General features: G+C 36.7%; 1 protein-coding gene across 13 annotated transcripts in view; it reads left to right on the top strand.

Moving 5' to 3' along the window:
• CFAP20DC (CFAP20 domain containing) overlaps nucleotides 1–16,639 on the top strand; it is a 261,668-nt gene that overhangs the window by 149,137 nt on the left and 95,892 nt on the right. For 5 of the 13 annotated variants that reach the window (XM_069560489.1, XM_069560493.1, XM_069560490.1 and 2 more), the window contains one exon: nucleotides 9,766–10,137. The exons of 6 other annotated variants lie outside the window; for them this stretch is intronic. In XM_069560489.1, the coding sequence (XP_069416590.1) occupies nucleotides 9,766–10,137 (372 nt within the window). Of the gene's footprint in view, nucleotides 1–9,765; nucleotides 10,138–11,567; nucleotides 12,548–16,639 lie in introns of those variants that run through there. 2 more of the 13 variants (XM_069560496.1, XM_069560503.1) reach the window with 2 other exon arrangements.

Genomic DNA, 16,639 nt, shown 5'->3' on the forward strand with positions numbered 1-16,639 from the left:
TGTAGAAATTATAGAAATAATTAGGAAAACATATTTGTATGCTTACAAACTTATTTTTAACACCTGTATCTGATTAAGAATACCCCTTTGGACAAGGGGAAATATGTAAGTCCATAACTCCTACCTTCAGAACCAGTTGAGAATATGGTGAGATCGTTCAGACAGTAATTATGATTTTTTTTCCAACTTTTAATGAGTTTCTGTAGCAAAAGTGCATAGGGAAATCCTTTTTTATAACATTCTTGCTTCTGAGTGTGATGAAACTGTTTGTCAAACCAAACATAAACCTACTGCAAACCACTTTATGCATAAATGAAAAAAATAGTACATTTTAAATGTGTTGGGATAAAATTTGTCCCTTTCACCCTGAATAAAATGAACCTATAAACTGTAAAATGAGCACTTGTTTTGAGCATCTGTACTGCTTCCACCCAGCTGTCAGCTCTCGTGCAGCAGTAACTGGGTAGAGTCTAGCGGTCACACCATTTGCCAACTGGGTAGGGCCATCCCCTTCCCATGTGCACAACTTACCTGAGCCAAAAGAATGACTTGATGGTGGCAGTTTTATGGCAGATGGGAAGTGACAGTTCCCTGGAAACTTTGAGGGAGGTATTAGTGGAAACTACCCTTTAAATAAGACATTAGGAAGATACCTCTCCATCTATCATGAAGGATGAGCCTTGAGAAGAAGCAACAGAGCTTTTGGAGAAAATGAAGAATACTAGTTCTGAATATTTCAATTTGTCTTCCCTTTATATGTTTTCTTTTGCTACTGGTTCCCTGGTGGCTCAGATGGTAAAGCATCTGCCTACAATGTGGGAGACTCAGGTTTGATCCCTGGGTTGGGAAGAGCCTCTGGAGAAGGAAATGGCAACCTACTCCAGTACTCTTGCCTGGATAATCCCATGGATAGAGGGGGGTTGTAGGCCAAAGTCCACGGGGTTGCAAAGAGTCAGACACGACTGAGCGACTTCACTTCACTTTTGCTACTAGCTACTCAACTTCTGACATCCTTCACCATTTATTATGCAGACATGTACTTGTTACCAACTACATGAAATTGAAAATTAATTTATTATGCATTTTCAAAGCTATGATTGACATAGCTCTCTGGGAACCCCTGTGCCAAGACCATCAGAAGATGGCTTGAGTCTGTAATGTGACCATCTCATTGCTAACACCTTCCCTGTTCCACCTTTAGTCAAAGCCTACCAAGAGTGGACAGCCAGAGAGAAGGGCAGAAGCCTTCTATATCATGCAAGCTTTGCTGTTAGAGGCAATAACAAGATACAGACTAAAATACAGAGGACCAACAGAACTACTGGGCTATGTTTAAACAAGTTCTACACATTGTCTTGATCCCTTTTTTATCAAATTGGTTTGTCTGGGGGATTTTTGTAAGTTATTTTTCTGTAGGATTATGTCTTCCATTTATTAATTATATAAGTCAATGGAAAATTAGATTACATATTATAAATGTTTATTTACATATAGTCTTTGAAGAAAAATCAATCAGCTGATTTAGACATTCTTACATTAGTTGCATTATTTTAGAATGCAGTATTCTTAGAGTAACACTATTGTACCTAAGGAAGATATAATGTCATACTATAAATAATGGTGGACAAATCAGTAATAATTACGTTACTTATTATGAAGTTTGCAACTTGTAGTTGAAAGACTATTTGATGTTAGACCTCAAATATTTTTAAAGGGAATTTAGATGTATTCATAAAACTGTTCAACTTCAGCTTCTTCAGTGCTACTGGTCAGGGCATAGACTTGGATTACCATGATATTGAATGGTTTCCCTTGGAAACAAACAGAGACCATTCTGTCATTTTTGAGACTGCATCCAAGTACTGCATTTCGGACGTGTATGGATGTGAGATTTGGACCATAAAAAAAGCTGAATGCCGAAGAATTAATGCTTTTGAGCTGTGGTGTTGAAGAAGACTCTTAAGAGTCCCTTCGACTGTGAACAGATCCAACCAGTCCATCCTAAAGGAGGTCAATCCTGGGTGTTCATTGGAAGGACTGATGTTGAAGCTGAAACTCCAGTACTTTGGCCACCTGATGCAAAGAGCTGACTCATTGGAAACGACCCTGATGCTGGGAAAGATTGAAGGCAGGAGGAGAAGGGAACAACAGAGGATGAGATGATTGGATGGCATCACCAACTCGATGGACATGGGTTTGTGTGGACTCCGGGAGATGGTGACGGACAGAGAGGCCTGGCGTGCTTCAGTTCATGAGGTCACAAAAAGTCGGACACGACTGAGCAACTGAACTGAATGGATGAGATGTATTCAGAAGCAAAAAAAAAATAGGCAAAATCATGTTATCATGATACAGAAAAAAATACACTTATGATAGTAAAGACTAATTAAAATAAGCTTTCGGTGCTAAGACAATGGTCTTTGTAATTTAAGTTCCTAATCATCAGTTCACATTTGAGATCTTCATTAATGTGAAAGATTCAAAAGCATAGTTTTTATTTTTTTCATATCATTTTAATCTTTGCTTTACTGTATATTTTATTCCCTAGGCAGCTATATAATACTAACTTTCCTGATACTCAGTTAATTTGGAATTGGTATTTCTTATTTGAAGACACATTATGGAAATATATCTTGTGGTGAGTTGTAAAATTAGGACTACCATGTAAAATGAATTTTCTAGGAAATCTGTTAAAACCTTTCATAGGATTATAGCATCTTAAAAAAAAAGGCATGTTACTATTATCATCACTATTTTGTTTTTTATGCCATTATTCCCAATGTGGCTTCAAGTATACATATCCAGTTTGTAATTTGAAATAGATAGCTTTATATTAATACTTTATTACTTCTCTAATACTAAAGTAGATAGTTACAAAGCTAGGTAATTTGTCTTACATAACAGTCCAAACGAGAACATTTGAGCCAAAGAATTATCCATATTTGGACATGACTTATGTAAACTGACTACTTACTATGTTCAAATTAGCTAGGAATCTTCTAGATCTTCTCTTCATTTAACTCTGTTGAAGCCTATCAAGGACAGATTTACACGCAACAAATTAAAAGGATCATTTTAGCCTTTTCTCTCAGCTTTCCTGGTATTGTTGCTTTCAAGGGTTGTTTTTTAACAGTCAGTAGTTAAACTATTTCATTTTTTCTTCCTGATGGCATGTACACTTTTATCCTGTCACCCTTACATGCTTGACTAATAATTTTGAGTTACATTCTCACACACATTTACATACTCACAATAGAAATGATATTTACTCCACATGAAGCCACTTATATTTCTGTGTAGCCTTTAAAAACTTTAAATGTCAGTTTACTTCTTGGAAAAAAATAGAAGAATTCTATTTTGAATGTATTGCTTGCATTTTTATTTCTGTATATCATGAGTTACAACATAATGTACTCTCTAAACCTACCAGGCAAATTTAATATTTATTCCATGTGAGTAATTCTTTTAGGCTGTTCATATCTGCATATCTTTATTATTATCTTGAAGCTTTTTTCCTCTCCGAAAAAGTTAGTTCCTTTAACTTGTAACTTCCTTCTTTGTTATAGGCACATAGTGTAGGGTTATAAAACTCTTTGTCTCCTTAAAATAACATCATTCAGCTTTGCTAAAAGATAAATATTTGCAGATAACTATTTGGTTATAAATAAGAATTTTCACCAAAAAAAAATCTTTGTTTTATTCAATTAAAAAGCATGAAGTCTAGCTCATAAGGAAAATATATTTTTATCTTGAACAAGTAAAGGAATCTCATTATTTTCCCCAAATATTCTGATATTTGCCCATCCAATACCGTTCCTGTAACTTCTGCTGTGACTTGTCTGTGAGGCATCAACGGCTACAGGTAAAGATGATTCAGTTCAGTTCAGTTCAGTTGCTCAGTCCTGTCCAACTCTTTGCTACCCCATGGACTGCAGCACACCAGGCCTCCCTGTCCATCACCAACTCCCAGAGCTTTCTCAAACTCATGTCCCTCAAGTTGGTGATGCCATCCAACCATCTTATCCTCTGCCATCCCCTTCTCCTTCTGCCTTCAATCTTTCCCAGCATCAGGGTCTTTTCCCATGAGTCAGTTCTTCACATCAGGTGGCCAAAGTATTGGAAGTTTCATCTTCAGCATCAGTCCTCCCTGTGAATAATCAGGACTTATTTCTTTTAGGATTTGATCTCCTTGCAGTCCAAGGGACTCTATGTAAGTAATTTGCTCAGGTCCTTGTCATACCAAGCATGCTGCAAGTTAGTTGGTTGTTAGAAACAGTCACATCTTCCTTTCATTTTATTTGGCATTATTTTAATAGTTTCCTATTAAATTGAAGAGGTAAAAGAAGAAATACTCCTTAGGGACAGTTGTTAGTGAAGACTTTTAAGATAACATTTGAATGGTCAATCTTGCTGTCATCAAAGAAGAAATTGTTTTATAAAGATGTTATGACTGATACTTTTAGCTGTATTTGTGCAAATAATTGTGCTCTTTAGTTGACAGATTATATATCTGCATCATCTCTATTGTCTGCTAGTGCTGTTCAACTAAAAGGTTCTGTCAGTTCACATATTTAATCACTAAAACATTGGACAAAAGTAGAAACTCCTGCTGACTCTATCTCAGTTACAAATTCAGAACTGCCATCAAAAGTGTGTTTGGAATATTGCAGATAGGTTTGTTGAGAACTTTTAATAATGTTATATAAGACTTTTTCACGGTGGACTGAATTAAAAAAGACAATTGGAATATAAATAAATATGATCATCCTCTTTTATTATACAAAGGCTAAAATAGAGTTCTGTCCTGAATCACTCAACATTAAAGGTGTGATACAAAAGAGCCTGGGTCCCATCTGCTCCAAATAGATGGCCCTCAAGAGTCATTAAAATTATCTTTTTAAAATTACAACTCAGCAAGAGCAATTCGTTTTGTGCATCCAGAAATTATTGTCCAAATGCCCATCTGCATGTCCTTTCAAGAAATGTAGTTCAGCAGAGGAAGTGCTGGGTCCTTGGGGAAATCATTCTCATCTTCAGCATACATATGCTATGCTACAGTTAATCAGACAAACTCTATTGATGTTCCCAGCACTGGGGCCTGATTGAATATCTAACAAACAAGTGTTTCTGAGCCCAGAAGACAAACGGTTCAAGGGATTTGGACTTTAAAAAAAATAAGTTAAATCAAAAAGATTTTGTATTTGTTCTTCTGAGAAACAGATGAACACATGATTGGTATATGAAAATGGCATACCAAATCCTTTACTACTCTGACAAATTCTATTCAATTGCTATGCTGGTTTTCAGTAGTTCAGTGATAAAGCAAATCAGTGAAAGTGGTTATTTTTCAATCAGATCATAGTAAATCAGATTACAGTGAACTTCTTAGGCATATAATAAATATATATGTTATTTCATACAGATTAATCCAAAAGTATGTCGAGCCCACATGTTACATATATGAAAGTAATAAAAGTCATTTATCCCTAGATCATCTATTTTAGTAAGTTGAAACATCACTGAAGAAAAGAGGAAGGTTTTGTCAGTGCACCACTACTAAGAAATACTATTTTTTGTTTTCCGTCTATTTCCTCTCTAAAATAGAAACTGACCCAACTTAAATCGAAGTAGTAGTCTTGTATATTGTCTTACCTTTCCCATTTATCCTAATTCCTCCTTCAAAATTGGGAGAGATCAGATTTATTGGTTCTAGGGCAGCCAAAATAGGCAAGCCTTTTGTGCTCTGTCCAGATTCTCCACTTAATTTGTCTTTTCCATGTATTTAAAATAGCATAGAAACATATTACCATGAAAATTCAGTACGATGAAGAGAGTGAATGACTATCAGGAACATAGCTAAATCTGTCCATTGCTTGGCCCATTTCCAAATCAGGGTATATCTTAGGGAAAATGTGAGATGAATGTCCCTTTACATACTCATAAATAGTTCTGTGTATAGAATCCCTGCCCATGCCATACAAAAGGAAATACATTTGAGTAAACTTGTATAAAGAAGAAAAGGCTGTACTCTGATCTACTTACAGATGGAAAAAAAAAATACACTTGCAGGTAGACAAAAATACTTCTGTTGAGTGTTTTAGTGAAGAAATTTGTGAACCGACAAAAACTTTCAGATGATCAACAGCACTAGCAGACGATAGAGATGGTACCGGTATGTACTTTGGTTGTCAACTAAAGAGCAGTTATTTGCATTTGCTTGCAGGAGTGCTGAGTTGCTTTGGTCATGTCCAACTCTTTGCGACCCCATTGATTGTAGTTACCAGGCTCCTCTGTCCATGGAATTTTTCAGGCAAGAGTACTAGAGTGGGTTCCCTTCTCCCAGGGATCTTCTGACCCAGGAGGATCAAACTCGTGTTTCCCACATTGCAGGCAGATTTTTTACCACTGAGCGGTGGTGATTTTCTATCACCAGGGAAGACCAATCCTCATAATAGTACATCTGAAACTTTTAAATGAAATTTACTTCCTTCTATCTTATGAAATTATTACTTTTGTAGATGTCTACCCCTCTGCCACTAGACTTTATGCCTCTCAAGGGCACTGGCCTTGTTCTTTTTACCTGTGTATCTTATATATCATTCCTAGAAAATTTTACCTTACACCTAATAGGAGCTTAATATTTATTGAACTAATGTTATTGCAAAAGCTCACAGTTTCCCCCTATGTCATATACAAAATGGAATCCCATATCCAGAGATTCTGATCCAAAGAGTTGTAATTATACCTTTTCCCTGTAACCAGCCTGTGTTTGTTAAGGGGAATCTGTTGGCCAATAATATGTTTTAAATCCACAGCACATGTCCTTATTTTTTATTGTGAAAACATGATGGAAATGAATAAGTAGAGGGTATTTTGGTCAGAAATCCCACTGTCAATTGAATATAACAATTACAAGAAATTAGACTGGATTTTTTTTAAGAGTTGGAAAAGATATAACACTGTCTAACAACCAGACTGAACTGTTAAAAATCAATCCTAGTTCCACTAGCACTTTCTTAAAACTAAGGCTCGGAAGATGTTTGTTCTACGTTCTGTTTACCTTTCTCTAGAAAACTGGCTAAACTTTTATTCTCTTTTGTCTCTTATAAACAAAAATTATAAGAGTCACCACTTCCTTCTGTAGTAATTCAGAGCATGAGGCATTTTTCAGGTCTCTTGCACTCTTGCCAGTTTTTTGCCTGAAGGCAGAGTTCTTCAATCATATAAACATCCTCAGGGTTCCCAGGATATGGTGAAGGACAAGCTTACTCAGTAAATGTACAGCAAAAAGAGTCGCCCAGTGCCTGCAGTTCAGCCATGTAGTACTTCACAAGGGCAGAAATATTCTTACACTTCTTATTTTTCCACTTGGGACTTAAAGTAAGTCCCATGGATTGACACCCAATTACCATCTTTTCTTTCCCCTATCTGGCACTCTAAACAATAAATTTCTCCTCCACCATTTATAAAGAAATAAATATATCAGAAGATCAAGTCAACATAGACAAAGAAAACGAGACCCAGGATGAATACCAAGAAGAAATGTTTGTAAAAGATCCTTAGACACTGCAGTTCTTTCTTTACTACAGATAGGGAAGCTGTTTCTTAGGAGAGGTTCTTAGACCCAGGTGTACCTTTTTTGAAAGCACAGTTGTCTGATAATCCCAACTGCTTTCCGCAAGAAAGGTGAATCATAGCATGACAGGATTAGAAATCGCAGACTCCATGTAAAAGCTTCCCAGATGCACCAAGTACAGCCTACTCTGCCTTCTACAGAAGTCGCAAGTCAGTCCTGCCTCGATTGTTACCACCATTGAATTACCACAGCCACCTCAGCATTTCTAATCATTACAATTTAATACTCTCATAATCGCCTCCCTTGCTACTATCTCCACAGACATTTCTGATATCCACAAACAATATCCACACAAACTCAAACTAACCCCCATGCCTCCTGTTTTGTGCCATCATGACATCCCCCCCATCAAATTACTCAGTGACCCTTTGTTGCTTTTCAGGCAAAGATCCTGAATGGCAGGGTTTAACTTCTGGCCTGCCATTATATTCCCACCATCCGCAGCGCTAGAGCAGCACTTAGCCTATGATGAGGAAGAAAGGAAGAGAGACTGAACAGTGACAGACACACAGATGAATCCTTTCTAATTAAAAGATTCGATAAATTCTTCTCTTGTCCAGTGCCCAACCTAAAGCAATTCTATCTCACCTTTACAGATACTTAACTTCTACTAAAATGGAAATTTCACCTCAGAGAGTGATCTGTATCTTTAGGTATATGATGGCCAATCATTCAGAAGAAGCTGACCAGTTTTATCAGTCATACAAATATTTTGTTTAAAAATGCCAAACTTCGGAAAAAAACAAATATTTGGTTCTATGTAGCTGTAAATGAAAGGATACTGGAATAGGTTACTGAAACAAAATGTAAGATAGGACAATCTCAGACATCAGATAATGTCTTTAAATTGTACTCTGCTTTTATTATTTTTTCTGTTTTAAGTTTATTTATTACACATTTAAATAAATAAGACAAATTTAAAAAATCTTATGACAAGTATAAGTGATTATCACATTTACTTATTCTTTATATTTATTGTTTTATAGCAGGAAAATACCAAGTGAAATAGCACCATATTTCTCTTTTTTGTTATTTACCTTCATGGCCATTGATGTTTTTCATTTGTAGTATCTCCTTTCTCAGATTTTAAAAATTAAAACTGTTAGGGCTAAAATCAGAACTATACATTAGTAAAATATTTCCAGCTTTTACTTTAAACTTTCCAAATGATTATATTTAGTGAGATTCATGTCTTGTGGAAAAGTACTTTTATAACTGAAATTTTCATTTAAGAAAAATATTTCACAAAACATGCTCTATTATCTATTTCTCTTTAACAGTAAAATTTCCATACAACAATATAAAGCTAAAATACTTTGATATGCCAGCGTGTTAAAAGAGTAGCATTTCCCTACTTAAATAAGGTAAATTCTGTAAGTTCTTGTTCTTTTTCTTCTCATGGAATTAGCTTATCAGGAAGCTAAAGCAGACAATTTGTAGATATTTTAGATAACTTCTTATGGATCCTTCTTATGGACTTCCCTGATAGCCAGTTGGTAAAGAATACACCTGCAATTCAGGAGACCCTGGTTCAATTCCTGGCTCAGGAAAATCCGCTGGAGAAGGGATAGGCTACCCACTCCAGTATTCTTGGGCTTCTCTTGTGGCTCAGCTGGTAAAGAATCCACCTGCACTGCGGGAGACCTGGGTTTGATCCCTGGGTTGGGAAGATCCCTGGAGAAGGGAAAGGCTACCCACTCCAGTATTCTGGCTTGGAGAATTCCATGGACTGTGTAGTCCATGGGATCACAAGTCGGACACAATTGAGTGACTTTCTCTCTCTCGTCTTGTATGGATCCTCTTCTTTTTTATACTTTCTTTGAAATGAATATATTTGAGCTACTGTTTCCTAAATGTACTCTTATTACTCAGTGGTAAAAATACATGCCTTACCAAGACCAGAGGCAAACATAGCAGGGCATCATAGCAAATGATTTATACCTGTTTGCATTGCTGTTTTTAGTTTTTTTTATTTATTATTATAGAATAAAATTGTATGTGTGTGTAAGTATATGATATATTCTTTCACTTTATTCAGAGAATACATGAACTTATTAAGAACTTATATTCAGTAACTTATTTACCACAAGTTTCAGCTCAAAGTGATTTCCCTTTGTTCTTCTGTGTAGGATAACCACAGTGTCCAGGGTTCTCCAGGCCCAACAACTAGTCCTCCAGGGTTAACTCAGTTAACATTAGAGAGCATGCTGGGGAAGGCTGCAAAGTGTGCAAGTAAAGAATATCTTAAAAATGCTTATGCAGAAGGAAGAACTTCAGAACACCAGAATTCCTCGGTGAAGCAGATAGATATAAAAGACTTTGAAACGAGTTTTGTGCCTACACCATCCCTTTCTCCACCTGGAAGACATGAGTCCTCTCCGAAAATTCCAGATCTTATTATTAAAGCAAAGGACCTACCAGCCCATCAAGTGTCAGCTTCAATAAACAAAACCTTCCTAAAGGAAATTTCAGAGAAGTTGAAACCAATTGCTGAGTTATCTGTGAGTGGTTTCATTCTGGTTTACATATGTGGGCAGTACATCCTGCTGGGTTCTGTTCTGTTCCACTTTGCACACATTTTCAGCAGTATCTGTTTTTTATCATTTGGGTGATCACTAATGTATTTTCTTTCCTATTTAGATGTGTTTTAGCTCAGTAACAGCAGCTGTTAAAGAGTATCTTGCGCATCCCAGTGATAATAGAATGCCTCATGTTTTTAATGAGAAAGATAATTATCATAATAGTTATTTTTTATTTCCCAGTTACTTCTCATAATTTGAGTTATCACTGTCTGCAAATTATAAATGAAGATCTTATTTTTGAGCCAAAGGCTTGCCAGTAAAATTGACAGATTTTCAATAACAATCTACATTAGGAGCCATAAAAACATCATTATTCTGTTCACTTTCTAGTCTCTTTACAGCCGTTCCCCAAATAATAAATGATATGAGTGAAGGTTAACAGTAAAGCAGTGTCATTGAATAAATCCCTAGGCTAGCCTAGTGACTATATTCATGTCCATCAGATTGATTTTTTTCCTTCATATGAGTACTTTTCTTCCTTCAATTCCCCCATAGCTGCACTTAAAAAACTAGAGAACAAATGAGGCTATACAGAAAAAATGACATTTATATTCCTTTTTTTAAGCAGTAAAGCTTTTTTTGATTTGCTGTGTCCTAAGTATTCTGTATGTGTTACAGTGTAAAACTTTGGTTCAGTTATGTTCTAAGCATGTTATAGTGGATTACTTAGAAAGATGATAGACATATATATATATATATATATCATTCAGTTCAGTTCACTCGATCGTGTTCAACTCATTGTGACCCCATGAATCACAGCACACCAGGCCTCCCTGTCCATCACCAGCTCCTGGAGTTCACTCAAACTCACGTCCATCGAGTCGGTGGTGCCATCCAGCCATCTCATCCTCTGTCGTCCCCTTTTCCTCCTGCCCCCAATCCCTCCCAGCATCAGAGTCTTTTCCAATGAATCAGCTCTTCACATGAGGTGGCCAAAGTATTGGAGTTTCAGCTTCAGCATCAGTCATATTTCTTTTTTTATTTTTTATTTATCTGGATTTTGATAGGGATTGCATTGAATCTGTAGATTACTTATGATAATATGGACATTTTAATAATGTTAATTCTTCCAATTTGTGAGCATGGAATATCCTCCCATTTATTTGTGTCTTCTTCAACTTCTTTGAACAATGTCTTATGGTTCAGAGGTCTTTCACCTTCTGTTTAAATTTATTTCTTTTTTGTTGTGATTGTGAATGGGATTTTTTTCTTAACTTTTCTTTTTTCTAGCTCATTGTTAGCATGTAGAAATGTAATTGATTTTTTTTTGTATATTGATGTTTTACCCTGCAACTATACTGTATTTGTTTTATTATTTCTAATGGGGTGGTGTTTTTTTTTTGGTGAAGTCTCAAGATCTTCCTGTATATAAAAGGGTCCAAAATCACTGTGGATGATGACTGCAGCCATGAAATTAAAACACTCTTGCTGCTTGGAAGAAAAGCTATGAGAAACCTAGACAGTGTATTAAAGATCAGAGACGTGACTTTGCCAACAGAGGTCCATATAGTCAAAGCTATGGTTTTTCCAATAGTCATATATATGTGAGAGTTAAACCATAAAGAAGCGTGAGTGCCAAAGAATTGATGCTTTCGAACTGTGGTGCTGGAGAATACTCTTGAGAGTCTCTTGGACATCAAGGAGATCAAACCAGTCAATCCTACAAGAAATCAACCCTGAATATTCATTGGAAGGACTGATACTGAAACTAAAACTCCAATAATTTGGCCACCTGATGCAGAGCTGACTCAATGGAAATGACTGTGGTGCTGGGAAAGATTGAAGGCAAAAGGAGACGGGGAGGCAGAGGATGAGATGGTTAGATAGCATCACCAACTTAATGGACATGAATTTGAGCAAACTCCAGAGGCACTGAAGGGCAGGAAAGCCTGATCTACTGCAGTCCATGGGGTCAAAGAGAGTCAGACATAGTGACTAAGCAATAGCAACAAATATATAAAAGCATGTCATCTGCAGATAGTGACAGTTTAGCTCCTTTATTTCCAGTTGGAATGCCTGGTATTTCATTTTATTGCTTAATTACTCTGGCTAGGCCTTCCAGTACTGCATTGAATAGTAGTGAGAGTGGTCATCCTTGAGCATCTTGTGTTTTTCCTGAATTTAGAGGGGTAGCTTTCGGTTTTTCACCATCAAGTATGATGTTAGCTGAGTTTGTCATATATAACTTGAATTATGTCAAAGTATGTTTTTTTATGTATACTTACTTTATTGAATAAAGTTTTTATCAGAAATGGTTGTGGAGCTTGGGAGCCTCCAGCCCAAATGAACTTTAAGTACCTGTCCACTCAATAAAGTATTCTGGCTGAAAGATAGTGCTCTCTGATGATGCCAGGGAATAATGAAAGGAGGAAAGGGACCGAAGTTTGGAGAGGGAGCAGGAGACTTTCCCTCACCCATTATCTTAGGAAGCTTTAGGGTAAGACAGTGCTCAGAAACCACTTGGCAAACCCTTCTTAGGGCTGCTCAGTGCAGATTGCAAACACAAGCCTGACAGGTATGTGTTCCGCACGAGAGCCCTCTGAGACATTCCTCTTCCATTTGACAGAGCAATCACTTCACTGGAAATAAAGAGAGAAGGAGCTTTATCTTTTTTGAGGGGATAAAGACACAAAAGAACTACTTCCCTTTTGTGCTCAGAGGTTTGACCTCAGTGTCAAAATTCAAGCTAATAAAATTCACTCTCTATCAGCCCACATGATTGTTAGAGTCTGTGACTCATGTTTGTGAGTATGATAATCTCAGTTTAACAGGACATAAAATTATTGAAGACATAAGCATTCTGTCCCATTCCAAAGTGAATTTACAGTGGGAATGAAGGGTTCTTCCAGAGAACCCTTGTTTTTTAAAAAAGAACTTCATGGTCCTACTGAGAGGATTCTAATAATCGACATTCTCTCCGCTTGATGTTTGCTGCTAAAAATCTATGAAAACTAATTTCCTCAAGAATGCCATGTGTTTACTAACTCTACAAAGGGATTTTTCTTCAGATCCTGGAAAACCACAGAGTGATTTAGAAAAATAAATAACTGCCTTACTGAGATTTAATTCACGCAATATAGACATCAACGTTTTTCTTACAATGTTTACAGAATTGTATAACCATCAGTGCTATGTAATTTTATATCATTTCATCACCCCAAAAGAAACTCTATACCCATTAACAGTCATTCCTCATACCTCCTTCCCCCCAAATTTCTGGCAACCGCTAATCTACTTTTTTGTCACTATGGATTTGCCTGTTCTGGACATTTCACTTAAATATAATCATATAATATGCGACCTTTTACTTCTGACTTCCTTAATTTAGCATACTGTTTTCAAGATCCCATCTATGTTGTAACATTTCACCCCTTTTTATGCAGGAATGATAAATCACTGTATGGATATACCCTGTTTATTTGTCCATCTGCTGATGGACAGTTGGTTGTTCCCACTTTTTGGCTGTTAGGAGTTGATGCCAATATGAACATTCATGTCAAAGTTTTTGTGTGGACATATGTTTTCAGTCCTCTTGAATATATACCTAAGATTAGAATTGGTAGGTCATATGGAACTTTACCTCTTGACTGCCAAACTGTTTTCCAAAGTGTCTCTACCATTTTACAATTCCATTAGCATTAGGGCAATTTCTCCACATCATAATCAACACTTCTTATTGTCTGTCTTTTTTATTTAAGCCATACTAGTGTGAAAAAGAATTTGTCTGGTTTCCAGACAAAGGTTAAGATGTGGGGCTAGTTCATAGGTAATTATGGATTGGAGATGAGGCAAGTAAATAGTTCTGCATAAGTTCAAGGTTCATTCCTGGAAGAAAGACCAACTCTTGTTAAGTGGATTGTGCCGGAGTCACTCAAATGTGAGATTTTTACAAAGGATAAAGATGAGACCATTGACTCTTTGCTACCCTTACCAGAAGCTCAGAGAAATTGATTTATCCTGTTTAAACTCACCTGCCAGAGAAGGCAATGGCACCCCACTCTAGTACTCTTGCCTGGAGAATCTCATGGACGGAGGAGCCTGGTGGGCTGCAGTCCGTGGGGTCGCTAAGAGTCGGACACAACTGAGCGACTTCACTTTCACTTTTCACTTTCATGCATTGGAGAAGGCAATGGCAACCCACTCCAGTGTTCTTGCCTGCAGAATCCCAGGGACGGGGGAACCTGGTGGGCTGCAGTCCATGGGGTCGCTAAGAGTCGGACACGACTGAGTGACTTCACTTTCTCTTTTCACTTTCATGCATTGGAGAAGGAAATGGCACCCCACTCCAGTGTTCTTGCCTGGAGAATCCCAGGGACGGGGGAGCCTGCTGGGCTGCTGTCTCTGGGGTCACACAGAGTCGACTGAAGAGACTTAGCAGCAGCAGTGTGTGTGAAGTGGTATCTCAATTGTAGCTTTGGTTTGCATTCCTCTAATGACTAAACATATTGAGCATCTTTTCATGTGCTTATTGGCCATTTGTGTATCTCCTTTAGAGAAATACCTATTCAAATTCTTTACCTATTTTTTAATTGGATTTTTTTGTCTATTATACTGTTGTAAGAGTTCGTTTACAAGTTCTTTGTCAGATATATGCTATGCAGATATTTTCTCCCAGTTTGTAGGTTGTCTTTTCATTTCTTGATGGTGTCTTTTGAAGGTCAAAAGATTTTATTTTTTTAAAATAAAATAAAATAGTTTATCTGTTTTTTCCTTCTGTTGCTTGTGCTTTTGGAATTACATCTAAGAAATCGTTGTCTTATCCAAAGTTGCAAAAATGTATTCCTGTTTCCGTTTCATTCTATGATCCATTTTGTTTTTTTTTAATAAATATATATCTTTATTGCTTATCTATTTTTTTCTTATTTTTTTATTTTTTAAATTTTAAAATCTTTAATTCTTACATGCGTTCCCAAACATGACCCCCCCTCCCACCTCCCTCCCCACAACATCTCTCTATGATCCATTTTGAGTTAATTTTTGTATATAGTGGGAAATAGATATTCACCTACAGTTGTTATTTTGCATATTTGTATTCAGTTGTGCCAGCACCATTGGTTGAAAGACTATCCTTTCCCTATTGAATTGTCTCATAGCCTTTCTAAAAATCACTCGACCATACATGTAATGGTTTATTTCTGACCTCTCAGTTCTATTTTATTTATTGTATGTCTATCATTATGCAGTACCACACTGTCTGAATTCCTGTCGTTTTGTAGTATAGTTTTGAAATCAGTAAGAACTTTGTTCTTTCATATCTTGCTTGTTTTTGCCATGCTGGGCTCCTTGCATTTTAATATCAGTTTGCAGATCAGCTTCTCAGTTTCTGCAAAAAAGGCAGCTGGGGTTTTGGTAGGAACTGCCTTTAATCTTTAGGTCAATTTGAGGAATATTTCAATTTTACAGTCTTTCAATCTTCAGTCTTTTAGTCCATTGGATGTTTTTCCATTTCTTTGTGTGTTTAATTTCTTTCAGCAATGTTTTATAGTTTTCAGTGTACAAGTCTTGCACTTCTCTTGTTAAGTTTATCCCTTTCTTATTCTTTTTGATGCAGTTGTGAATGTAATTTTTTCTTAATTTCATTTTTTTATTTGTTCATTGCTAGTGTATAGAAGGAGAAGGCAATAGCAACCCACTCCAGTACTCTTGCCTGACAAATCCCATGGATGGAGGAGCCTGGTAGGCTGCAGTCCATGGGGTCACTAGGAGTCGGACACAACTGAGTGACTTCACTTTCACTTTTTACTTTCATCCACTGGAGAAGGAAATGGCAACCCACTCCAGTGTTCTTGCCTGGAGAATCCCAGGGACAGCAGAGTCTGATAGGCTGCCGTCTGTGGGGTCACACAGAGTCGGACACGATTGAAGCAACTTAGCAGCAGCAGCAGTGTATAGAAATACAGTTGATCTTGCAACCATGATGAACATTTATTAGTTTTTATAGTGTTTTTGTGAATTCCTTAGGAGTTTCTATGTATGAGATCATGTCACTGCAAATAGAGATAGTTCTACCTCCACTCTAATCTGGAGGTCTGCCGTACAGGAAAGGCTATTCTCTTTTTCATTATGGTTTATCACAGGATATTGAGTATAGTTCCATGTGCTATACATTAATGGATATTTTTTATTTCTTCTTCTTACTTAGTTGCATCCACAAATGGATTTAATTTGGGTGAAAAACATTTTTTTCTTTCAGTATATATAAGATTTAGTACTGGTGTATTCAAACAGGCCTAGAAAGATTTTGTTGGTATGACTCATAAGAAATGTGCTTGATGCAATCACATTTTGAGAATTATTGTGGAACTAGAAATCCATTTAATATTAATGTGAATGCAGGTGTGAAATTAACCTTTGCTGGCTAGCATTGTAGTCCATATATGTACAGTACTGACATCTATGGTGGTTTCTAAAATACAGGGCC

The sequence above is a fragment of the Ovis canadensis genome, chromosome 19 (genome assembly GCF_042477335.2).
Source record: "Ovis canadensis isolate MfBH-ARS-UI-01 breed Bighorn chromosome 19, ARS-UI_OviCan_v2, whole genome shotgun sequence".
NCBI classification, from domain to species: Eukaryota; Metazoa; Chordata; class Mammalia; order Artiodactyla; family Bovidae; genus Ovis; species Ovis canadensis.